Source organism: Enoplosus armatus, chromosome 4 (assembly GCF_043641665.1).
Source record: "Enoplosus armatus isolate fEnoArm2 chromosome 4, fEnoArm2.hap1, whole genome shotgun sequence".
Classification (NCBI taxonomy): domain Eukaryota; kingdom Metazoa; phylum Chordata; class Actinopteri; order Centrarchiformes; family Enoplosidae; genus Enoplosus; species Enoplosus armatus.
Window position 1 is genome coordinate 12,422,159 of NC_092183.1, and position 26,308 is coordinate 12,448,466.

The following is a 26,308-nucleotide window of genomic DNA, read 5'->3' on the forward strand; positions in this document are numbered from 1 at the left end:
TTAGTCCCGGTGATTTGTCTCAGAGTCCGACAGCTGATCGAGGTGATCGGGAATCTCATGGACTTCGCTGCCGTGCTCATTTTCAGGCTCGGCGTCCTCATCGTTGCTCTCTGCGCTGTAGTCTATCGCCTCCAGAAAGGACGGCTCGTCCTCCTCCATCACATAGGTGGTGGGGCTGCTGCTGGATAACACAACAAAGTATCACAGGTGTTACGGATGATGGACATTTCTCTGTAAACTGTGAATAAGCCTTCATCATGTCAGCTTTTCAGGACTTGAGAAAAGCTGGCACATTGCACCACTGATGCCTACAGATATATTAAATTACAAAATGTATTTCTGTATGATTATCCTGAGAAACTATAATAAATGATAAACATTTCTATAGCACTAAAAACATATACAAATCTTTGCCTACATATACTGCATATCACATAACTGTCATGTTACTCTCCTTCACTCGGAGTCACTGGAGGTGACTAAATGTGACAAATGCCCATCACAAATTCCCAAGAGCCTGAGGTGTCAAATTTCTTGTTTTGTCTGACTAACAAAAAAATATAGTAGATGATCAGTTTACAGAACAGTGAAAAGCAGAAAATCCTTCATTTTGAGAAGCTGGAACCAGCTAACGTTTGGCATCTTTGCTTAATAAATGACAATTAATCGATGATCAGAATTGTTGCAGATTCATTTTCGGTTGATCTATTAATTGAGTAATTGTTTCATCTCTAAAATAAAATACAAACATTTTAGTAAAAAAAAGCTTCTACTACAATTTTATACATATTAAAATATATTTTAAAATCATAACAAAATCAAAGCTGGAAACAAACTGTGCTTGTGTGCTCTGACTGGTGAGGCTGTTTTTTTTTTATTGTGGGTTTTAATGGTTAAATGGTTGCTGGTTCTTTGAGGTTTTAGTGGCTTTAGTGGGTTTTTAATGGTGTTAATGGTCTGAAATGTGATCCCAGTGAGACAGTCGATCAGTGGTCTCAGACAATGATCTCCCACCAAGCTCACCAATGTGAGTGCAAGAGAGAGAGACTGTTTACTGTCAGTATATGTACAGTAAGTGTGTGTGTGTGTGTGTGTGTGTGTGTGTGTGTGTGTGTGTGTGTGTGTGTGTATAATGATGTGGATGGACAGAATACTGTCCAAACAGATAATGAGAATTGAACCATTACAGGCCATTATAGAAGAATCAAACCCAATGTCTCCTTTCTTTGGGTTACATTTTCTGCCATCATCTCTATATACAGTCGATCTTAATACATAGATCCATGTATGCACATTAAAAACCCAAATTACCCTCATTCTCATGTGGATAAACCTCCACATCTCCAAACCCTCACATATGTACATCTCTTTCTGTCCTCTTTACACTCAAACAAAAACACACCCATGCCCGTATCCACCCAGTTATTTGCAGATGCCTTCCAGTGGCCACAATATCATTGTTGTGATGACCTATTAAATGGTAAGTGGTACCATACCAAGCCCCATGCATAAAAACCATAAACCCGGGATGGAGAGCAACCAAATCCCAGAGGATACTCACGCAAACACCAGAACACTTTTGGAGTCCCTTAATGATCAGACACATAAATGATGAATGAATATATCAATATGAGAGAGAGAGAGAGAGAGACACAGAGAGAGACAGAGAGAGACAGAGAGAGACAGACAGACAGACAGAGACAGAGAGACGTAAGCATTAAGTGGTTTTGAGTTTAAAGCCATTTTTTCAAATCAACTGCTTTAACAAATCTGTGGAGGAGCGAACGCTTACACTAAAAAATAGAAAAAAAGAAATTAAGATAACCTTGGTGGTCACAACTTGGGTTTGGCCAAGTTTAATAATTTATTTGTGGCATTGAACTTAAGTACAGTCTAATCTGTGATGACCTCATATTTCCAAAGAGGGAATTTTAATAGAGTTGATTTGATATACAGTAAAACTTTGTGGTCATTTGTTAAGATGTTCAAGAGTGGCACTGGCTCAGAGTTTGAAGCCATTTCTTAAAATATTGATGAAGACTCATACAAAAATGATAGTTGCACTAAAGTTTCAAGAGTCTGTATTCAGATTTTATGACTAAAACCTCATTGCCTCATTTATCTTTTAACACTTATTGTACGTTCTGTTTGGTTTATCAACTTGATTCTTTAGCAAGTGCACTGTTTAGCAAAGGTGAGGGTTATGACTTCAATACTTTTCCATTTATTGACTTTGAATTGAATTTTAATAAAATTAGAAAAAAACATATTTCAAATAGGGCTGCAAGAAATGATTCATTTCAGTATTGAATAATCTATCAAGTATTATTAATTTCCCAGAGCCTAAAATGACATCTTATCCCAACAACAGTCTAAAACCCAAAGATGTAAGAGAAAGATAAATACCAAAATTGATGAATGATTAACAAACTAATCTTTTCAGCACTAATGTGAAGGGCAAAAATTGGTTAATTTTGCAATTATTAGTATTATTATTACTACACACACAGCACACTAAACACAGGAAATAAAAATAAAGTTACTTTTGGTTTGTCTAAGAGTCGTCTGCACTACGTGAAGAGAGAAGAAGAGAGACCAGAGCATTAAGCTGTGAACTCCAAGACAACAATCAAGATGAACGCTCTGATGAATCACTGCTAATACTCTTGTACATGGTGTGACAAGAGGTATACACAATATGATGATACATTGTACTGGTTTGACTGGTGAGATTAGAGTTGAACATATTCAATGCCATCCCTTGAATGCACTGGCACTTAAATGGATGAGGACATGCTCAGACACTGACCACTTTAATATATTCCTTTCCTACTTTGTGCTAATATATTCTATCTTCCAGCCACTGTGCAGTTTGCATGTTCCATGTGCATTTAATCCACACAGTACCATCCTGTGCCCTCCACTGCACACAGTGGCCCAGAAAAAAACTCTACTGTGTAGGTGTAAATGGTTTTATCAAAAAAAAAAAAAAAAATCTTGTGGCTGTTTTACAGTCTCTTAGAGAAATAATGACACTGTTGACAATTATTCATACCCATTCCCCTCTCACTCCAGAGTTTTCATTATATTCATCGTACATTGATAGCATTTCAATGATGCTCAAAGCAGCCCTGTATAAATGCAGGCGTTCATTTGTTCCTTGAGTAGTGCTTCAGAGGAGATCCAGGGTGACAGTCACACCGTTGAGTATCAGTGCCAAGGGGGAATGTGTCTGGCAGTAAGGAGGGTGTTTTTGTGCACATAAAAAAAGAAATCAGTCTGTAACCGTTTTACTGTTTTCCAGGTATGATCTCAGATATGTTGGGAAGGTTGTGTGACGACAGCAGCTCTGAAATTAGCCTGAAATTATTCTTGTTTCTATGAGATCACAGACTATATTCCTCAAGTGTGTATGGTTTGTTTGTGAGCAGTGTTTCTCACCTTTAAAGCAACGCTCTCAATCTCTAAATAGTCTCACAGCATCTGTGTGCATGAACAGTGTGTTGTGGTTTGTGTGTGTGTGTGTGTGTGACTTTGCAGCACGCTCCACTTTACTAACCTGACCACTTTAGACTGTGTCCCAATGATATCACTCTCCAAATCCAGCAGGTGCTGGTGGTTGCGGAGCCCCGTCAGCCTCTTCAGCCTCAGCAGGGCCACGCAGAACTGAGCTCCCATCTCTTCCAGCTCTCTGGTGCCGATCTGAAGACCCTGAAGAGAAAGAGATCAAAGAGAATTCAAATGTGTTCACCAGTAGGAACTGTCACACACAAAAACATTGCAATCACACAAATGTGCATGTATAGCTAAATTGAAAAAATTATTTCAAAGGTCTAACAGAAATCTACTTTAAAATGGCTGCTGTGGTTTTTTATAGCAGTTCTGGAGCCTGGAGATGGAGCCGTTGTCCATCTTCAAACGCCCCAATTATCAATGCTGGAAAGCACTCGCTGAGGAAACTTTTCATGTAGAAACATGAGAATATATTTCATTTGCAGGAGGCACTCATTCAAACACATTTGCACTTACACCTGCAACCCTAACAAAGTCTTCTCAGAGCTGTACAATCAAACAAGTAAATGAATACTCACTGAGGGACACACACACACAGAGCTTACCCCCAACTCAACCGAAAAACTTTCATGTTCCTTTTCCCCGAAGCGGAGCTAGGAACATCTAAACTTGGCCTGGCCACAGAGATATGCAGCCCAAATTCAGTAAACATTAGTTCCTGCACATCTGGACAAATACTTCAATGCAAACCAGTGGGGGGGCTAATCAGTGCCAAAATGGCATCCCTAGACTGCCTCTGGATTTGTAAGATGTTGACATTGGCAGTATTTAATGGGAAGGAAATACGCAACAAGACAGAGAGGGAGAGAGAAGAAAGGGAGGTAAAGGGGTCAAAAGAAAGGAGGAGAAAAGACAAAGCAAAGAGAAAGTGGAAAAAAGGACTGCATCTCCACCTGGTGGACATTTGGAGATTTATAGGGTCACCTCCCTCTCACTCACAGGGGGTGGATACAATAAAACACCTGTACAATGTGATAAAACATGAAACATTAGCCGAGCAATTAACTCTCGGCATAATGTTACTTGAGATTTTGTCAGAAAGGAAAAGATCTCTGGACAATTTGCCCCCTTTCCCATACTGCAGCTCATTAAATAGCATATACGCAAATAATAACACCTCTGGGGTGCTCTGCTAGCCGACCATGAACCACAACGACCGGTTCAAGTTCATCTTCTCCATTGATCTTTGTTGAATGTCATTTCCAGTCTCTCTCTCCCCTCAGTTCCTGTAATTTCTCTCTACTGTCTCTATAATAAAAAGGCACAAAATGCCCAAATATATTAATTAACATTAGAAGCTGCACAGAGGGAGTATTTAACTCCAGGTTATTGTACTGAACTGCAGAACATTGGGCAGGTCTTTTTTTTGTCCATACCCTGTAAACAAACTAAAATACAAGCTTACCTTATATTTGCCCTGGTCACAGCCGCAGAGCGTGCTCTCCATGGTGTAGCTGCGTTGTACTCCTATCTCTCTCCACACAACAACGCGGGCGGTTGACTCTTTGGAGCGCTCCACAACAAAACTACAGCTCGCCATGCTGAAGGCTGGAGCTATCTGGGACAGGATCTTAGGAAGCGCCTGAAAAACACATGAAATGTTTGAGATGTCTGAGTGTTTTTGTGTAAGTGTGTGGGCAGATGATGAAGTACATTTTATAGTAGGGACAAATAACTGTGTTCAACAAAGACGGGCTTATGTACAGAGCAGTTGCTTGGGAAAGCGGCAGTATTGACTGCTGCAATCCAAAATGTTTGCTGTGGGCTTGTAGCCTGAAGCTACACGTCCACTAGGAAACTCTGTATTGAACTGGCGTCTTTATTAGCATTCTGCTCAGTGAAAATGTTTTTTTTGCATTCCCAAATGCAGAGATAAACAACAAACTAGGCCTGACCAGCTTGACTGGTGAATGGAAAGAAAAAGTCCTTCCTCACTGCAGAGTAACATTCAAGGTGAATTACTAGAATTTTAACATATTTGTCAGATAAGAGCTGGTATTGAAACACATGTTACTGACAGCATAAAAAAATCCAACAGGTTAGGTATCATAGATATAAAGAGGGATTAAGATAAACAGAATAAGGAAATCCATAGCAATGACACAGAGGGAAAGATAAACAGGAAGCAGGTAACTTAAAAACAGGATATTTTAAGATAAGTTAGGATATTTACGAATAGAGAGAAAGTGATACTGTCGGTTTTAAAGTGCAAAGCTAAAATATTGCAAGGTAATGTAAAATGTTGCTACAAGTCAACCACTTAATAAAGCAATATTCAGTGATGTGAGAACAGTGATCTGAAACAGAGGGGAAGACTGAGAGAGCGGTGAGGGTGAGTATTTACTTGTGTGTGTGTGTTATAGGAACAGCACATTTGTGTGTAAGTGTGGGGGTTAGTGTGGGGGTGTGTGTGGGGGGGTGGGGGTGTTTGTTCACCCTGTATCCAAGGTCCTCCTGTAAGTCACTGGACGTAGCACTGATATTGGACTGCCAGACTGTCTCCTTCACGCTGCAGCCGTACATGAACACATTCTTCTTTCTGGAATGACCGTGGTAATCGCAAAACACCTGCGCGTAGACACACACACACACACACACACACAGGAAATAAGAGAGAGGAAAATATTTTTCAGTAAAACACAGTGAACCAAAATTGACTTCATCTCCTCTTCATCTATTTTCACAAACGTGTTTACTTAAGTGGCTATGTAAAAATAATAAATACAAAAATACAAATTAACAAATAGGGCGGGTTGTTAGCAGAGACAGTTAAAATACCTCAAATAAATTCACTGTATCATCATCAAATTATCTGTGATACTGTGTTAAAATTGCTGTAAATAAATGACACTATCAAGGTGACTTGCGTCAGTGTTATTGTTCATATTTCTCAAAAGACATTTTCTTCGGTCTGTTTTCAGAGGAAGGACAGCGGCCTCACCTTGCTTTGGGTCGTAAAGTCATCACCCTTTGTACAGTGAACAAATCTCCCATAAAAGCAATATCCCATTATATCTAACTTGCTGACACACAAGCGTAGTGCAGAGGCCAATAGAGGGTGTTGTTTATGGACACTGCATTAATGTGTTAAAACTAATGTGGTGATTTATTGATGTGAAATTTAGTGGACATGCGGCCAAACAGAGTACGCAGCTGAACAGGAGAAATGGCACCACCATTAACAAGAAGTGAGGAGAGATTCTTTGTACTTCCCAAATGAAAGATGATGCAGCAACAAGCAAAATGTAAGTCCAGTTACTTAGAGGTCATACCAGTGGTGCCCTTTGTATGTGTGCAAGGTACTGCAGCAGGCTCTTAGTGTGGTAGATGGTGGGGTGGAGCTCAGGATTGGGGCTCTGCCACTGGCGATTCAAATCCTCTCCACTCAGAGAACAACGGTGACTACAGCAGAAAGGAGACGGCAGAAGAGGGGAAGGAGACAGAGTGGAGGAGAACAGAGCAACAGCTAGAGAATCCTTCAAGATTTTGTGTGTGTTAAGAGAAGCTGTGACCAACGTGCAGGCCCAGGTTCGGCAGATGTGTGCATCTTCAGTGTGTATACTTGAAAGCTGTGAATGTGTGTTCACTTCTCTAGATTCTTTTTTACTCACTTTCCATTTACAACTCCATCAGGGTTGAGCATGGGGACTATCTTGAAGATGTAGGCCTCTCTCAGGCTGGCTGCAAGTGCGCTGGTGCCCATCAGGAACTCCAGCGTGCCCTTCATTACCCAGCTGGCGTTGGTCTCTCCGGGGTGCACTCGGGCCGACAGGAAGATCAATGGACGGTTCCCTGAAGAGGGAGGAAAAGGGAGAGCACAGCACAAACACAAACACAGGAAGATGGAATAAGAAAAAAAGAAAAAGAGTCTTCAATTTAAAGTTTTTCACAGCTGAGAAACAGCACCAGTGAACTACAGAGAACGATAAAGCTATTTTAGAAGTACTGGTATGCCCTGATAAACCAAGGCTGTTCTCATGTAGTAATATTCATCCTAATGTTCTTGCAAGCATTAGTGAGGAAGCAACATTTCTGTCAGAGGACATTTTGGAGAACTATCCAGGAAAAAAGCGAGGAATCACAAATATTATAGACCCAGAGAAGCTTTAACTAACTACAGATTATTTGCAAAAATCAAAAGGTGCACTTAATAACTGTTTGCCCTGAAAGAGCTCAATTTGCGGATGAAGTCAATGAGATGAATATGTGGGACCTTTAAAATCTGATTTCAAATTTTTAAATTCAATTTCAATTCACTTCTTTTCAGCAGGATAATCCATTCAGTATCAATACTGAGTATTAGAGTACAAAAAATATATAATATACCATACAGTACCGTGATTGCTGAAGCTACATAGATTTTCCAGTTTTTCCAGGATATACAAAAATCCTGCAGCTGAGATTTTTCTGCTCAGGTATGAGAGTGATAGCGAGCAAATAAAAAGACAAATGCTCGCAGACCTACATCAGTTTACTTACTAAACTGACAGATGTGATCATTAGAGTTGGACTCCGGCATGGCAGTGATGGTGAGAAGGGGACAGCTGTTTCCCCCTAGGGTTTCACACAGGACATCCTGTCTCAGGTAGATCTGAGGGGTCCTCAAAGCCTCCAGTTTGGACAGGTGCATCTGAGGATGCAATGACACAACAACAAATTACAGTGTTTACATTTCACTTACTAACATTGTTATGTACAATTTCCATTTAAGCCCCGGTGCCTCTTTCAACATCTGCTGGCTGTTCATCAAGCCACTTGTAATTAAGTGATTCAGAATGGGCTTCACTATTGTTGCTTGTATAAACAATTTTGCATAATCACTCCAAATGAAAGCAGACAAAACGTAATTAATAATAACTATTGACGTGATGAGGGTACAGTAGTTATCCGAGCTCAAATTTGAAGGACATATAAATGAAAAAGCACTTGAAACAAAACAGTGGAACAGGTGCATCTGGGGCCACACTGGGGGTTCTCCGTAAGGAGAATAAAGTAATAATGACTGTAAGAGCACATGCAAACACACAGTATGAAGTAGAACCACAAGATCATCACAAAAAGGTCTTCCTTATTCAGAGAGTATGTCGAATATGTACATTTTTTTGAAGGGACCAAAACCAATACAACTAACAATATGGTTATTTATATATATATATATATTACCACACACACACACACACTGCTAAATGTTAATGCTCTCTTGATTACAGCAAACAGTGGTATTATAATACTACCTTAAGAGTGGAGTATGTATAAGGGTAATGATAGGCAAAGTAGCAGACATCATCCTTGTGGCTGAAGCTTGTGCTGAAGGTCATTGTATAATAGGACTTTCCTTTCTGACCACCAGCTGCAATGGAACTCCTCGCAAAATGATTCCTATGGAGAAGGAGGCATATTTCTTGAGTCAATTATATGTTTATTACTGAGGGAATATTAAAAGGTGCAGTATGTATGTAAACAGGGAGGACACCTCTATGACAATGTCAACGTAAACGGAACATTACAGGCATCATAAAAGCAGAACAGTTGTATCAAATTACATTATATTGTGCAGGTGTCAAATAAAATGGCCACTGAGTGTATGTATGTAACATCATACATGCACCACGTTGCAGTACTTTAATAGCAGCTCATAATAACTTTGTCTATGAAAGTTGTCAAGAGAGTGTTTCATAGCTATAGAAAATGTATAAAGATACAAGGTATTATCTACATAATTATATATCATTATATAATACACTACAGTATGATAGGACCACGGCATTCTGAGTGTACCTACTTGTAGTAACAGATGTCTGTTCCTGTTCTGACCCAGCGAGGTCGGCCACTGATCGCCTCCTGCACAGAGTACATCAGCACCTGCATGCCTACACACACACACACACACACACACACACACACACACACACACACACACACACACACACACACACACACACACACACACACACACACACACACACACACACACACACACACACACACACACACACACACACACACACAGGAGAAAGAAAAACAGATGGAGAATGACAAACTGTTGGGTGTTTCACACGTTTGTGTTTATCCACATGTTGTTGTGCATCTCACCATAGTTGAACTGGCTGTTTGACTTCTCACAGTTGATGATGTTGAAGCGGTAGGTAGTCCCAACACGCATGCCGCTCATCTCAAAGTAGAACCACTGGTGGTAGTGATTACTGTTGATGTCTGAATTCAGCACAAGGTCATACTCATATCTGGAGAAACACACAAAATGTGATTTAATTAAAACTGCACATCTAATTGTGGAACTCTTACTCATTCTCCTGCAACTGATGCGACAATAAATACTTACTTCCTAACTTGAACTGCCTTCCTGAGGTTGCCAGACTCAAACTGAGAGTTGAACTTCAGTGATTCGCCATTGTCTTCAATCACAGGACAACTGAAACACAACAAAACACAACAGTATTTAGGAGAGACACATTATACCTTTCTCAGTATATGGATGATAAATTAGCTAATCTGCTTTGTGAATGTCACAGCTCTTAACATTATCAGAGTTTTGTCACTGGGATAGCACAAACACTGAAGCAAAAGTCATTCTTTTAACTCCATTTAGCCTGAATGATGTAATGTGATGCTTTAGGTTAGCAAGCTCAGTAAGAGGAACTCACCTGGGAAGGTCCAGGTCATAAACTACTTTATCCAGGATATCATTAGGATGAATCAACCTCTCAATGTCCTGGAATATCTTAGACCTGCAGGGTTAGAACCACAAACAAACGCATGGTTAACACAATATGTTTTCCATTAAATATATTGTCTATTAACAAGGATGAATACAATACGCTAAAAGAAATGCCTTTTCCCGTCACCATAATCTTCCACACAGAGCAAAGTTGAAAGTGTAAACTGTAGATCACATTCTGTGACGAAGACTGAGACTGACTCAAGTCAATTTGAACTACCATGCACATGATTGCATTTAACGTTTTCCAAATTGTGCCAGGAACTTGACTTGTCCTTGGAAAAAACATTTACTAAAACAAACTATTACTGAGGCCCAAATATGTCTGTCTGGAGCCACACAGGTCAGGTCTTAATTAGTGTAAGTCAAAGATTTAGAAAAGTTTAAAAATATTCTAAATACAAAATATTTGCTAAATTTTCACCTGGCATGGAAAACACTACAGTACTGTATTTAATCCCCTTTTTCAGTTGTATTCTATTCCTTTTAATTGCATGGTTTCTCATTTGTACCTTAGTTTTTATAATCTGAATACCCTCTTTAGTTTGTATGTTGAATGAGTTTCCCTGAAAATATCTCACCTCTGTACACCGTAAACTCTCTCCACAAGGGGTTCCCTAAATGTTGGGGCGACATGACCAAAGTAGTCTGGGTAAGCCACTTCAGCATACTGCGGTACAGAGTGTGTTCCCTTCACCATCTCCACGTAAAGGTCGGGGTCATGCAGCGGGAGGAGCAGCGCCGTGTCTGGCACCTCCAGAACTGCTCCTTCCCCTCCCTCATCCTCAGCACCCTCTGAGCCACAATCTGAACCCCAGTTGCTGCCTCCTCCTCCTCCTACACGACGAGTAGCGATACCCCCCAAGAGCAGAGGAGACTGTATGTGTCTCCTGGCATTGAGAGGAGATCCTTCTTGTTTGACTCCCCTTCCTCCTCCTCCTTCTGCATTCAGAAGCCCCGCCTCTTCGAGAGAGACACAATCCAACACATGAGCTAGTTCCTGTTCGATCATCTGCCCCTGAGAAGGAGGCCTGGTGAGGGAGGACAATGTTGTATGTGTGTCAGGGGAAGGAATGTGGGCCTCCTCTTTCTTGTCTTGGTCCTTGGTGAGGTGGATGGTGTCCAGTTCTAGGGGCGTTAGAGGAGCAGGTGGAGTGGGCGCAGAAGGAGACGGCAGGGTGTGTTTTCCTTTGGTAGGGTTACAATCCTCCCGAGAGCTCGGTATGGGGACGTGCTTTGGGGACAGGGCTTGAGCTGTGGGCACTATGATTGGCCGAGTGGATTGAATTGAGGCTGATGATGATGAGGAGAAGGATGATGAAGATGTGGTCGAGGCACTCTTTGAGCATTCAAAGTTATAACCCTGTAGGAATAAGAGATGTTGATCAGATGTTGTGGTAGAGGCAATGCACACTCAACTCATAAAATATAAGGTTTATTAACATTTATTAACATTTTTCTATGTGGTCATGTTGGGGACAATGTATGTCTCATACTAGGTTTTAATAGTGCATGTTAAAAACATATCTACATAACTGAAAGTATTGCACAAACACACCGTCTAATACTGTCAATACACCAATTCAGCTTGAATTCATGTTGGTTTAAAATTATGTTTTGGTAATATTTTTCACTGTGAAATTGTGCCAACGTGCACAAAATACTGACCTGGAAGTCTTCAGAAAGCTCCAAGAAGAACCTCTCATAGACTCTCAACTCCTCAAAAGGACGTCCAGGGCTCTTTTTGGGATTCAGCTTGTTAAGGTCCGTCTCTATGTCATCATTCTGATTAAAGAGACACAAAGGGACTGATGAGAGCTAATGATAAAATAACAAATGTGGGAGTGTACAAACTTATTTTTGCATTTTGAGTGTCTCTCTGGATTGCTTACTCTTTCATTAAAACAGTAATTGTAAATGCATATGAGACATGGTTGACATGTTTGACATAGTGATACCAGTGTTGTTACCAGTTACCATACCAGTGAGTGTTTGGTACTGTCTGCTGAGTTATAACTGCCCTCTGTTGGACATTTAGAAGAATGCAACTTGATTGCAACATCAGCTCCACATGAAACTCTGACACAGCTATGAGAAATTCTGTCCACAAATGACACAATCTATACATATTTAGTATTATGTGATGCAAAACTTCCCAAATTTTGATAATGGTATGCTAATGTAATGATTTAAGTAATTGTGACCTATTTATGAATTAACATCCTTTTGCCAATTATATTATCTCACGAACCTTTGTGAAGTTCAATCATGGTGCACAAATGTTTAAGATGTCTCCATAACACCACAGTCATACAGAGAAATAAATATTTCAAACAGTGAGTGCAACACGTAATGTTGCCATGTGAAATATGGAGTGTGCATGTGAGTGCAGAGTATTACCGCAGAGCGCTGATCCTTCTCATCTTCTTCATTGTCAGTATCGTTCTCCGTGTCTGCGTCTGTCTCCTCGTTATCGTCACTTTCATCCACCACATCATCCACTGGGTACACACACACACACACACACATAGAAGTTAGTAAGTGACTGTCCTTACTTAGCTTATATTTACCAAGCTGGGAGTGTATTATCTTCCAAAGTGTGTGTAAGGCTGGCACATAACCAGACTGGCAGAACTCAACGGATTTTGGTCATTGAGTGTCATTGCAATGACAGGAACAGAGACAATGTAAAAACATTTAAAAATGAAGAAAAAAAAAAAAAAAAAAAAAAAAGATGTGAACAGCCATGATCCAGAGGACAGAAGAAATTTTGAGTAGATTTCTTCAAATACATCGAGCTGGTGATCTCACTGACAAGTCTAGTAGCTTGTTATACTGTTCTCCATGGTTGGGTTACTGACATCACTGACATGTTTTTGGGAATACAGATGAGTCAACACGAGTTTGCACTGAGGCTGAGGCAATTACTGGGCGGCTGTTGCCAATTAGAGCTGTGAACTCTGCAAAACATGAAAAGGAGGAAATTAACTAAAATGTGTGAACATGTTCATCATCAAGCAGATTCAATTAAGCACACAGTAGTGCTTCATAAAAAATACGAATTTGATCGGACGGGTTTTATTTTTAGATCAGATTAAGGGAAAAACAAAGGGGCTCAAATATTTCACCAGACAGCCTATGGACGCAAGGAAGCAAAGTTGAGTACAGTGCAAGTACATACAGTGCATCCGGAAAGTATTCACGGCGCTTCACTTTTTCCACATTTTGTTATGTTACACCCTTATTCCAAAATGGATTAAATTAATTTTTTTCCTCAAAATTCTACACACAACACCCCATAATGACAATGTGAAAAAAGTTTTTTTGAAATTTTTGCAAATTTATTAAAAATAAAAAACTAAGAAATCACATGTACATAAGTATTCACAGCCTTTGCCATGAAGCTCAAAATTGAGCTCAGGTGCATCCTGTTTCCACTGATCATCCTTGAGATGTTTCTGCAGCTTAATTGGAGTCCACCTGTGGTAAATTCAGTTGATTGGACATGATTTGGAAAGGCACACACCTGTCTATATAAGGTCCCACAGTTGACAGTGCACGTCAGAGCACAAACCAAGCATGAAGTCAAAGGAATTGTCTGTAGACCTCCGAGACAGGATTGTCTCGAGGCACAAATCTGGAAGGTTACAGAAAAATTTCTGCTGCTTTGAAGGTCCCAATGAGCACAGTGGCCTCCATCATCCGTAAGTGGAAGAAGTTCGGAACCACCAGGACTCTTCCTAGAGCTGGCCGGCCATCTAAACTGAGTAATCGGGGGAGAAGGGCCTTAGTCAGGGAGGTGACCAAGAACCCGATGGTCACTCTGTCAGAGCTCCAGAGTTCCTCTGTGGAGAGAGGAGAACCTTCCAGAAGGACAACCATCTCTGCAGCAATCCACCAATCAGGCCTGTATGGTAGAGTGGCCAGACGGAAGCCACTCCTTAGTAAAAGGCACATAGCAGCCCGCCTGGAGTTTGCCAAAAGGCAACTGAAGGACTCTCAGACCATGAGAAACAAAATTCTCTGGTCTGATGAGACAAAGATTGAACTCTTTGGTGTGAATGCCAGGCGTCACGTTTGGAGGAAACCAGGCACCGCTCATCACCAGGCCAATACCATCCCTACAGTGAAGCATGGTGGTGGCAGCATCATGCTGTGGGGATGTTTTTCAGCGGCAGGAACTTGGAGACTAGTCAGGATAGAGGGAAAGATGAATGCAGCAAAGTACAGAGACATCCTGGATGAAAACCTGCTCCAGAGCGCTCTTGACCTCAGACTGGGGCGATGGTTTATCTTTCAGCAGGACAACGACCCTAAGCACACAGCCAAGATATCAAAGGAGTGGCTTCAGGACAACTCTGTGAATGTCCTTGAGTGGCCCGGCCAGAGCCCAGACTTGAATCCGATTGAACATCTCTGGAGAGATCTGAAAATGGCTGTGCACCGACGCTTCCCATCCAACCTGATGGAGCTTGAGAGGTGCTGCAAAGAGGAATGGGTGAAACTGCCCAAAGATAGGTGTGCCAAGCTTGTGGCATCATATTCAAAAAGACTTGAGGCTGTAATTGCTGCCAAAGGTGCATCAACAAAGTATTGAGCAAAGGCTGTGAATACTTATGTACATGTGATTTCTCAGGTTTTTTATTTTTAATAAATTTGCAAAAATCTCAAATAAACTTTTTTCACGTTGTCATTATGGGGTGTTGTGTGTAGAATTTTGAGGAAAAAAATGAATTTAATCCATTTTGGTATAAGGCTGCAACATAACAAAATGTGGAAAAAGTGAAGCGCTGTGAATACTTTCCGGATGCACTGTAAGTCTACTAGTGAGCGGGCATCTTTATTACCAACACATGTCACGTGTTAGTTTAGTGAAGTTAGTTTGTGACATGAGGTGAATAAGAAAGCAGCGGCGAGTGAGTCTGTATTCTGAGGATGGAGTTGCGTCTTACGTACGTCTTACCCTTCTTTAAAGGCTTGTTGCAGAGCTGATGAATTTTTCTTCCTGTAAGGCACATTGTGTGCAGCAGTGTTGCCATTAACCATTTAGTTGTTCCAGGGATTTAAAAACATTATTTTCTTATGTGTGGTATGCAGGGCTGAATCTTGTAGCGATAAAAATAAAGTGTCCGTCTGTACATAATCATCAACGAAAGGTGTGCGCATACGCTGTGATAAGGCGGGGCACACTCTAGTGAAGTGTGTGTGTGAGTGTGTCCTGTGTTCTCACCCCCAAGTGGCTGGCTGTACAGCTGCGCCACAGGCCCTGCGGCAGGTACATGTGGCAGCTGGTAGTGGAAGGCTGATTTGATGGTGGGCAGAGGAAGACGGTTCTTAGGAAAACACTTCCTCATGATGAGACTGGAAGTGTTGATGAGAGGATCCAGAGTTCGCACAGGGAGACATTCCTAGAAATAAAACCACGCAGAAAGTAGAGAGTAGGTGAGTGTGTGTGTGCAGTACATATGAGTTGCATGCTTTAATTGTTTGCCATGCGTATGTCACATTCTCACTCACAGTGGATGAGTTGTAGAGGACCCTCATGCCGTCAGCCTCGATGAATGCTTTCCTGCCGAGCTTGATGTTGGTGATGTTCCTGAGGCAGACCAGCAGCCCTTTGCGAATCAGCATGTGGCGATGTCGTGTGTCATTGCGATGCCAGTCCAGGTACACAGCTAGCAATACGGGTACATGTCCACCATCCACCGCACGGCGAGCATTCGTTTCTGCACAGGGAAGTGGAATAGCACTGATCATTGGTACATTATGAATGTGGGATGGGATGAAGAGAAGTATGGAAGAAGGTAAAAGGAAAGCAAAGTATAGAAAGGGTAAGTTGGAGGTCATGTTGAATTGATCATTTACTGTGTTTACTTCAGTGCAGAACACAGAATCGGTAAGGAAAGGCAAAGGGTTAATGATGATGGAGGTGAGAGAGGAGCAATACTGCATGGACAAAAACACTAATTAAGAATCACAAGTCAATGCTACAAAGCAAATTACTCACTGGATTTGAGCAGTGCTCCCAGTGCGTCCAGAGCTACCCTGTTGATTTAGAAACAAGGCGAACGGGTTACATGGTCTGCTGAACAAACGTCAATGACAGATGTTAAAAAACTCTGTCTGAAAGACGTAAAGAAGATGCAGCCTGTGGATGTTACAACACAACCTTCATGCTGGCTCATTAACACAATCAACAGCTTACTTGTGCAGGCTGGTGTTCTTCTTGGTGTATGGAGAGACAACCTTGAACATGAGTTCCACCACTCCGTTCTTTCCCAAAGAAATAGCATTCACCGCTTCACAAAAACAGACACATAAATGAGGATATATCAGGCAAAAGTACAAATAGACAGTGCAGACAGGATTTTTATCAGTTTGAGATTCTACTGTATTTCTTGGTACTAATCTGCTTGAACTCCCAGAACTCCCTTTTTGAGAAGTGTACTTCAAAGTTTAAGATGACTTACAGTTTGTAGAGTAAACCCTGAGCACCTGCAGGCAGGGCAGAAGCAGTTTGGTATTCTGTAGGTTCTGTTTCATTAAGTTGACTGTGACGTTCAGAGCTCCGCTCAAACGTGCCTTCACTCCAAACTTTCTGTCTGAACACACAGAAATTGTAAGGTCGCTAACTATGCAGAGCATAGTCAGATTTTGAGTTTTCGTCTCTTGTGTTTTCTGCAAAACACTTAACAACAATACAGTCTTCAGGGCACTTGTAGAGTTTATGACTACAAGTAGCACTACATAGCAATATTATTAGGAGTCGCCGTTTTTATTGCACACACGCACAAGGACACGCTTGCATGCAAGCACACAGGTGGTGTGATCCAATGGTTTTGCACTGTTACACTGATCTACAGGTGGCTGTAATGCACAAAGAAATGTAGCAATGGCAACATCACTGCAAAGGCAGTGAAGAAGACCGATAGCAAGGGTTAGGGTTAAAAATCAGCTTTGCAAATGTTTCATGTGGAAGGAAATGCACTCAACATGTTTGTTAGACCTCATTTGTTTTGGTGAGAAATACAAGAAACTCAACAGGGCACCTTTAATAGCACAGACCGTACTTAATGAGGAGTCAAATGTGGAGAACAGAGACAAAAGCAAACTCAATAAAATCTCAAGGAAAACAAACATTAGTTGCTTCACCGATGTGTACACTGGTGTACTGTGTGAGTGTTTTTGTTAAACTGTGACATTAAGCCTACCTTTTGGGCCAACCTTGGCCAGCAGTGAGTGAAGCTGCAGCATGAGTTCCTCACTGGGAGGCAACTCTTTACTGGCAGTGATCAGAATCTGGAATAATACCCCTGTTCCTCCTTTAGACACAAATACTCCCACCCTGCGACCTCTGCCTAAGACAGAAAACAACCGATAAAACAGTATTAGATGTGATAAAACATAATTTATGATGGGATCTCAGAAATGGGGCCAGAAGAATAAATTGCCTTAAGGTACTGTAGGCAGCCATGAATATGAAATCCTGGAAAACACAAACCTTAAAAAAATCGCTACATTATTGATCCCAGCTAAATTTACAATTTGCTTCCACTTTACCATTTATCAGAGTGGCACAATGAATTTTTCATGCTTTTAGAGTGTGTTAAATACTTCTCACAGTCATGAAAAAGTAAACACTTTTCATGTACCCCCAAATAATGTATTGTTCTAAATTAGAAATGACAGTTAAATTGCTCACTAAGTGATTATCCAGCGAGGAAGTAAATGTTGTTATCAGCTCTCAAAATCAGGGCATGAACTGCTCATCAATATCAATTTTGAATCAAAAAAAGAGAAAACTCTTCTCACCCACAGTCAGCAGCTCACTGAGAATATACAAAATGTTCAGAGTGGTCTGGACATCCCGGGAGTTCTGTCGAAGCCACACAGTACACTTGTTAAAACAATATAAAAGTGTATATAGTGAATTAGAGACATGTGTGCAATTACCTTTTCTTTCTCTCAAAGAGACAGACGCTATTGAACTTGAGGTTCTCTGTTCTAGGTGTGCAGTTTAATCTCAAATCAAACAATGCGTCAATATGACATCTGCTGCAGGGTTTCCCACAGCTGCTCATACAGAAGGCATGGATGCATTTCTTATATGCAACAGTGAGCTAATTCCGGCAAAGCTCACATCATGGATGTCTATTGGGTTTAAGAAGGATGACTCAAAGGGAGGGAAATACACCTTCTTAAAGTAATAGTTTGACATTTTGGGAAATATGCTTTCTTGCAGCGGCTGAAACCACTCTATGCATTTGTGCAAACATGAAATAATAAATACAGAGTAAGCTCAGGGTAAAAGTTTTGTCATGTAGTGAGCTGACCTCCAGTGAAACCAGGATGACCTCCATGCCACTGGAGCCTTTGGACATCACCTCTTTTCCGGTCTTCTCTGTAACACACAGCAAAGTCAAAATTTTAGAAATGTGAGAATAAACAGTTCTACATTTGTGCAAAACAACTGCACACGCGAGCAAAGCAAAATGAGGGCAGGTTGTCATGTATATTTTGGGTCAAAGACAACATCGCAGAGGACCATCTTGGAACGTGTGAAGACCACAATAAATAGATACTTCATCACATTCAGCACATTAGTACACTTTGTCAAATACTTGCTTCTGCATACATCAGCTTTATTTTTCTCCTCTCAGAAACTGTCTTACTCAACAAGACATGAAAGGTTAGGTAGTTTTGCTACAACTGCTACGGCCTCTCTTTTCTTTCTCTCTTTCTCCACCTCCCCACCTCTTTAAGCGACCCTGTGTTTGCCCTGTGATTTAGGAGCTGACAGATTCCCCACCTCTTTAAAGAGGCCTCAGTGAGTGGTCCTGTCCTCTCCTGTCCTGAAACAAATGCAATCTCTCCAAACACAAACACAGGACTGAGAGTAGGTAACAGTTAATGAAGTCCTTCAGCCTTTAAATATGACTTATTGAAACAGACATTACAGTTTACACAGAATTATAGAGAAACATGATTCTATAAATAAATAAATACATAAAATACTACAAAGACTTCACTTTCATATTAACAATGCTCTTAGATGTCTCAGCATTTTGTGTCAGAAATGTGCTCACTTCATATCACAAATACCCAAAATACAGAGTTAAATTACTTGGTGATGATCTGTGAGCTACCTGTCATTACACGCTGTCACTGATGAGGAACGCATCATAACAGCAGGTGAATATGGAAATGAAAGGTGTCAACATGCAGCTTTCATGATTAATGAGCTCTCACAAAAAAGCAGGTGAAAGTTACAGTACACACACACACACACACTTTCCACACTTGCACAGCTGTGTGCATATCTGAGCATGTGAACACACACACACACACACACACACACACACACGTACGCCTTGGAGAGCAGAGACCTCTTAAATCATTTCTGTCATGCCAGACTTTTTAAAGCTCTCCAAAACAAAATGGCATTTCAACACTAATCCTCAAAAACAAAACCACCATGGGTTACACACAGGAGCATCACTGAAAAATACAGTATATAAAAAGTAAAAATGATTTATTGCAGACGTTTAATCTTATCTTCAATTTAACCATCATTTATGTCTTTTCTAGTGATTGTAGTTACTATTCAGCTAAGGTTGACTGCTGAACGTACTGCACATGATGTCAGAGTCGTTTTAATTTCACTTCCCATCCTCATCTGATCCAAGCAAAGTGAAATACTTAAAATATGTAACACAAGTTCCTGTGAATTGCCATCATAGATAATACTATTGTGGACATCTATATGTTGGAGTTAAACCTCAACAAGTTACAACACTTTTCTACTATATTTTCATCATTCTGGACCCTACCTGGTGGGTCTGGGGAGGCCACAGATTGACAGTATCTCCTGGTGTAGCGGTACTCCATTTTATAACAAAAGGTCTCAGAGTTCTGGGGTAAAAGACGTCCTATATTCCAAAATCCCAGGTTTGCAGTGCAGGTCTGCTGTGAATCTGAAGAGTTTGATAGTCTATATGAAGCGTAAAGGCACTTTCACTGGTATTTCTCCATCCCTCTAAGGCTAAAAGTGAACAGCTCAAGTGGTCAATCCTCCAAATCTCAGTGTGTACCAACACGCTGAGCTTAGAGGCAGGACACTATGAACCTATAGTAGTAATCAGAACCCCACCACCACCCTTTCCACGCTACCAGAAACTAAACCACCGACTGCTCCTATAGAAGACTGTACAGGATACTTCTCTTCATGTGTCCTCTCCTCTTTCTCTTGCCTCCCTCCTTTTTCCTACTCAGCACTGAGGAAAAGGAGAGCTGCAATGCTCTAAAAATTTCTGAATTTCTGACTGAAAATGAGACTGCAAAAAAGAGAGCTATTGCCTCTAAGACTGAATTTATTCTCCACTAAACCAAACCAAAACTGCTATGGTCTGTGGAGCGATTGTTTATATTCGTTTCTTTTTAATCAGATATATGAGTTTTTGGCTACCCCTTGCAACTCCTGACTTTCCTTTCTCAATATCATCTTCGTTCTTTCTCTTGGTATCTCTTGACTGCCTCCTAAGCTCCTAAGACTCTGAACATGAGACAAGAGTACAGCAAAGTCCGTCCTCTGGTGTATAGTTACTGTGAACAGGGTCACAGACCCCCTACTTCCCCCAAACCAACGTCACACTCGTACACATTTCAAGTTGAGGCGGGGTGTGACCGACAGCCAAGCAGCAGATGAGAGAGGAACAGCTGATATCAAGATTGACAGGGTCACAGACAGAAGCATTTCCGCTGTGGCCATCAGTCATGATGGATTAACTACGAGTTCCCTTTGAAGTGGGAAGCAACAAATTATGGGCAGAGGAAAGACAAAATTGAAAAGTGAGAGGGAAGAAGTTCAAAGCAAGTTCAGAGTCCTCTTAACTCCACATTAATTGATATCAAACTTACTAACCGACAACACACACCCTGCCGTTGACGTTAGTGATCATTGTCCCGTCGCCTGTGTCAGAGACACTAAAATCCCTAAATCTCAATCTCAAATTATCACCACAAGAAATTATAGGATTTTTAAAAATGTGTCAATCTCTGACATTGACAATATTTTCTTTTTCTTTATTACTGATCCTGTCACTGGAAAACTTTTCACAATCATTTAATGTTATTGCTGACAGACATGTCACTAAAACATAGTTGGGGGGCGAACCAAGGACTGAATCTGTTTTTAATTCTCTCCAATGCCATCCACAACAGAGACAAGGCCTGACTATCCTACCATTAAAACTTTAAATGACACTCACACTATTCTTGCTGAGTCAGGATTTTGGCTTGACAGCAGACTATCATTCAAGATTCATATTCAACATTCGACCCGAAAATTTAAAATCAAACTAGGCTTCTTGTGCAGGATTAAATGATGTCTGTGTTCTTACGAACGTAAAACTATTGTGCAGTCAACCTTCATGTCTGTCCTTGATTATGGAGATATTCTGTATTGTCATGCTGCCCCAGCAACACTTTAGCAGATAAACCCTGTGTATCATAGTGCATAATGCTTTATCACAAATGATTCACATGGTTGGATGGACTTCTTTACAGTAAAGAAGAAATACACATATATATATATAAAGCTCTGCTGTTGAAGCTTCCAAACTACCTCACACCTCTTCTCTCAATTAAATCCCTTAACTACTCAACTGTAGATATCCCTCATGTATGCACTAATGTTGGCAGATCTGGTTTCAGGTACAATGCACCTTTTAAATGGAATGAACTGCACACCTCAAACTAGGGTCTTAAATTCCCGTTGGAGAATGTTGTGTTGTTTTTGTTTTGCCGATTGTGTTTTTGTGAAACCACAGATTGGATCTTGATTAAGTAATGGCCTCTAAGTGTCAACTATAAAAGTAAAATAGCAAAACAGTCCAAGATCATGTCTTCAAATTACTTGTTTTGTATGAGCAACAGTCTAAAATACAAAGATATAAAATTTACAAACAAATCCTCACATTTGAGAAGTTGTAACCAGAGAATGTTTGACATTTTTGCTTGATAAATGACATAAAACAAGTATCAAAACTGCTGTAATTTGTTGTCAGTTTGATAAATCCATTAATCAACTAACTGTTAAAGCACAAGAGCAATGATGCTTGCATCAGAGATTTCTATTCATCCCAACACCTCAAAAAGGCACCCTGCTAACAGAGACACACTCATGTTTCAGTCTGTTTCACATAGCGATGCGGCACAATGCCTTCTTCTTCTTCTGCTGTCAGATCTTCTTCTCTGCTCTCCTTTCAAAGAGTAATCAGAGAACCTGGTTGGGGGACACTGTATCTATCCAGCCACACTTTGACTCGTGTTTTTAATGAATTGATTGACTAGACCTGACTTGAAGCTTTGCATCAAGACGATTTAAAGGGGAACTCCTCCGATTTTACACATCAGAGTCAGTTTACAGACGTGGGGGAGTACTAGTGGATATATATCATATTATGTCATATTTATTGGAGACATGTGGATAGGTGTGCGTGTGTGGAGGGGAGATGTTTCTGTATGTCTGACCTTCTATTCTATTGTATATTGCATATGTAATAAACACAACAACTGTTCACTTCTTTACACTTGAACTAATAACAATGCATGAATATTGTGCAGGTATGAGGCACTGCCAACAAAGATATTTCAGGCTTACTGAATTACAGGTACCAAGAGGTAGCTAAACATCACATCACTATACAGATATCACCCCTTGGTCTCTGAACAACTACATAAATACATGAAAAAATCTTTATTTAGTCTTTTCTATTGTTTCCGTTTGTGTACAGAAAATTGAATGTTATTTTGTGTGTGTGTGTGTGTGTGTGTCTGCGCTTACCCTGTGTCTGTATGAGATGAAGTATCTTTGCAGTGACCTGTCTCGCCGTTTCAACATCCCTCACCATGGCCTCTGCATTCATCCTCTCCAGTTGGCCCAGGAGCATCAGCACCCTGGAGTTACTGGGAACACTGGAAACACGCACACACACCCATTTTTACCTTTACGAAGACTGTATGTCACAGGGTAACTTAATGTATAAATGCATTCCTGTATTGGCATTTTGGAGAAAGGATAAATAAAGAAAGCATATTGCATATTCAAAAAGTCCATCTGGGAAGGGCAGAAATCGGTATAAGCATCACACACAGCGTAATGGGTCATGATGCTGTATTTACAAACACAGTAAGCGGAAATCTGTCATGATTTGCTGCTCCATGTCTAAGATTATAAGAGAAGGATGGATCAGTTTTATCACAGAAGTGTGTGAGCTAGCGCAGGGTGACACTGGAGAACATAAAGCAGCCCCTCATATGCACAAATGCCCTTATATGCCTACAGTGAGTCAAGTATCAAGTCTTAGCCAAAAACAGTAACAACTAACATAAATAGCAGTTTCTGTAATATAGTGCAGTGCTAAAAAAAATTTGCAAGCCAGCTAAAGCTAGTGCTTCATTATTTCTGGGATAGTGACCCATCCTCCTCTTATAATCTTAGCCCAGTGGCACTCAGCTGGAAACACAAGGTTAGAGGTCAGTTGTTGGTACAGCAACGGCAAACATGGGAGAGAGAATCAAAACTCTGTGATTGAACCCAGTGGAGCTGAGTTTCTCATATGTCCTTATAAAGACAGAGGGAGGGAGAGAGAGAGAGAGAGAGAGAGAGAGAGAGAGAGAGTGTGTGTGTGTGTGTGTGTGTGTGTGTGTGTGAGTGTGTGCTGGAGACAGAAAAAGAAAAAATGAATAATGGAAAAAAGAATACACTGAAGTAAAACCTAAGTAAACACACTGCATAAATCCCATAGATTAACACAGATTAACTAAAAAATGAAAAAATTATAAATATGCAAACTTGATGAGGACAAAGACACTGAAAGGTTTTTTCCCAAGCCTTTTTCCACTGCATTAATTATGAGTGTTGTTATTTTTAGTCATTATGACAAATACATATGGAAAGTTCAAGCGAGGCCAACTAATTATTTGCTGTCTTGCACAAACACACTTTCTTTCACACAGAGACTGTGCAACGAGACGAAGAGCAGCAGGGACACTGGTGCATAGACCAGGCAGAAAAAGGCAGAATATTACAAGAGCAGGATCACATCAGGGAGGGTAAAGGTAAGCACTCAGTGAGAGAGAGAGAGAGAGAGAGAGAGAGAATATGTGAACAGATGGTTGTGACAGAGCAGCTTTCACACAAAAATACATGCTCACATATCACAGCCTGCAGTCTGTTTGTATATGCATATGAAATTGCATTTGTCTGTCTTCAAATAGCAAAGCAACTCACCCTTTCTCTGTGGCCATTTTGGGTTTGTTCATTTTTTACCACATTAACATTTCATGTCGTCTGCAAGAGAAAGAAAATAAAGACCTCACTGACAGAAAAGGACAAGCATAAACATTCTGTACAATTTTAGAAATGAGCACAATCAACCTTTGCCCCATGTGCAAAAAGAGATCCCACTGAACTCCCTCTGTTGTAATCTCAGGCTCTAGTCAGCCATGCAACTATGCCAAAACGAGATGACCCTAAATCTAAACTGCCCATAGCTGTGAATGTGTTGATCTGCCCGTAAGTGTTAGTCCTGTAACAAACCAGTGACTGTCCAGGGTGCAGCTGCCTAGCAGTGAGTGCTGGGACAACCTGCAGCAGCAGATAGATGGCTCATATTGACTGTACCAGGACAGAACTACTATCAGATACACAGAACCTCCTGACTGATTTTACACAAAACAAAAGGGGCCGCCCTGCATGCTGCAGATCTCAAATGTCTAGAGACAAAAGACCCTCAGACAAGGTAATTTGAACACAGGGTTTGAAAAAAAAAAAGCAATACTGGCATTCAGCTACATTACATCGAACAACAACAGGCCAAAACTTATTTCAAAGAAAATAACAGGACAATTCAGCAAAAAGTCTGCAAGTGACTGACTACAGCAACAGTTCAGTGTATTGTATTTTCACAGGTCTCCCAAGAGTTTCAGATTAGGTCAGACAGTCAATACAGGAGCATTTATGGGAGAGATAAGATTAGTCATATACAATGATGTTATAATGTGCTCAAATGACAATGACATAGTTTTACCAATAAAACACACAATGTAGTTAAAAGCCAGAAACACCAATACACAACGCTAACATGTTGAAAGCCCTTACCTACCTGCCTAACCTTAACTCCTCAGTCAGGCTTTTTCCAAAGCCTGCAGAGTCAGACTACAAAAGCCCACCACTATTTCTAAATAGACAGGTAACTTGCAAACAGATGAACACACCTGAGGATCTAAGCTCCCGCCTTGGTAGGTATGGGCTGAGGAGGAGCATAGATGAAGCTAGAGGTCAGACCATAAAGAGCCTCATTATGTTAGGGATAATCTATCTGAAGCTTTCTCCAAAGCAATTGTAAAACTGACATGTTGTGGAGGCCAGCTTACATGGGACAGATGGTGGCCTGGCTACAATAACCCCGTAGGGCTGCAGAATCCAAAATCCATTTAGAAAACATGGTGAGCGACCGTCGCCAGCCCACAGATAATTTGTGGTTAGTCACTGTTATTAGGCTATTGTAAGCAAACAGCTAGTCATGGCTGTTTTACAAGATGCTACGTTAGATAACCTAGCTGAGGCTGGTGGCCGCTGCACCTGCTGGACTAGTCACTCATTAACGACCGCCTGTCTGCGACAGCGGGCTAGCTAACGGAGGAATATGCTAAGAAATAATCCTAAATAAAGAGCACACAGGCGATGTTAGCTGAAGCAATATGCCTGTATAATACTAACAAGAACGAGGATTTTACGAACCTGTACGGAAAGGAACTGTTGTCCCATTCAGGGAGGACCAATTCCAAGATAAGAGGGACTGCTGCTGAGTGAATGAGCGTTGCCTGAAACGCCCTGATGATGTTGTGATGAGAACAGCCCCAACTGTCAGGGGGCTGTCGGTGAACAACGCGAGAGTATGTTTCTCTGTGTGGTCTTAGGCGCAGTTAGGACGA

The 26,308-nt window shown here is 40.9% G+C and overlaps 1 protein-coding gene across 1 annotated transcript; it reads right to left on the reverse strand.

The window, feature by feature from the left end:
• agtpbp1 (ATP/GTP binding carboxypeptidase 1) lies at nucleotides 1-24,662 on the reverse strand. Its single transcript, XM_070904464.1, has 26 exons — nucleotides 24,603-24,662; nucleotides 23,154-23,284; nucleotides 18,643-18,710; nucleotides 18,122-18,185; nucleotides 17,521-17,667; nucleotides 16,780-16,911; nucleotides 16,515-16,608; nucleotides 16,317-16,354; nucleotides 15,827-16,035; nucleotides 15,540-15,717; nucleotides 15,273-15,314; nucleotides 12,710-12,810; nucleotides 11,978-12,094; nucleotides 10,891-11,672; nucleotides 10,236-10,319; nucleotides 9,914-10,003; nucleotides 9,667-9,815; nucleotides 9,356-9,443; nucleotides 8,808-8,952; nucleotides 8,053-8,203; nucleotides 7,185-7,365; nucleotides 6,846-6,975; nucleotides 6,010-6,141; nucleotides 4,979-5,155; nucleotides 3,560-3,711; nucleotides 1-181 (listed from the first exon to the last, which is right to left on the reverse strand). Exons 1-26 carry the CDS (start codon nucleotides 24,632-24,634, stop codon nucleotides 1-3), a joined length of 3,795 nt encoding a protein of 1,264 aa, XP_070760565.1. The 5' UTR covers nucleotides 24,635-24,662.
• Between the last annotated feature and the right edge of the window lie 1,646 nt (nucleotides 24,663-26,308).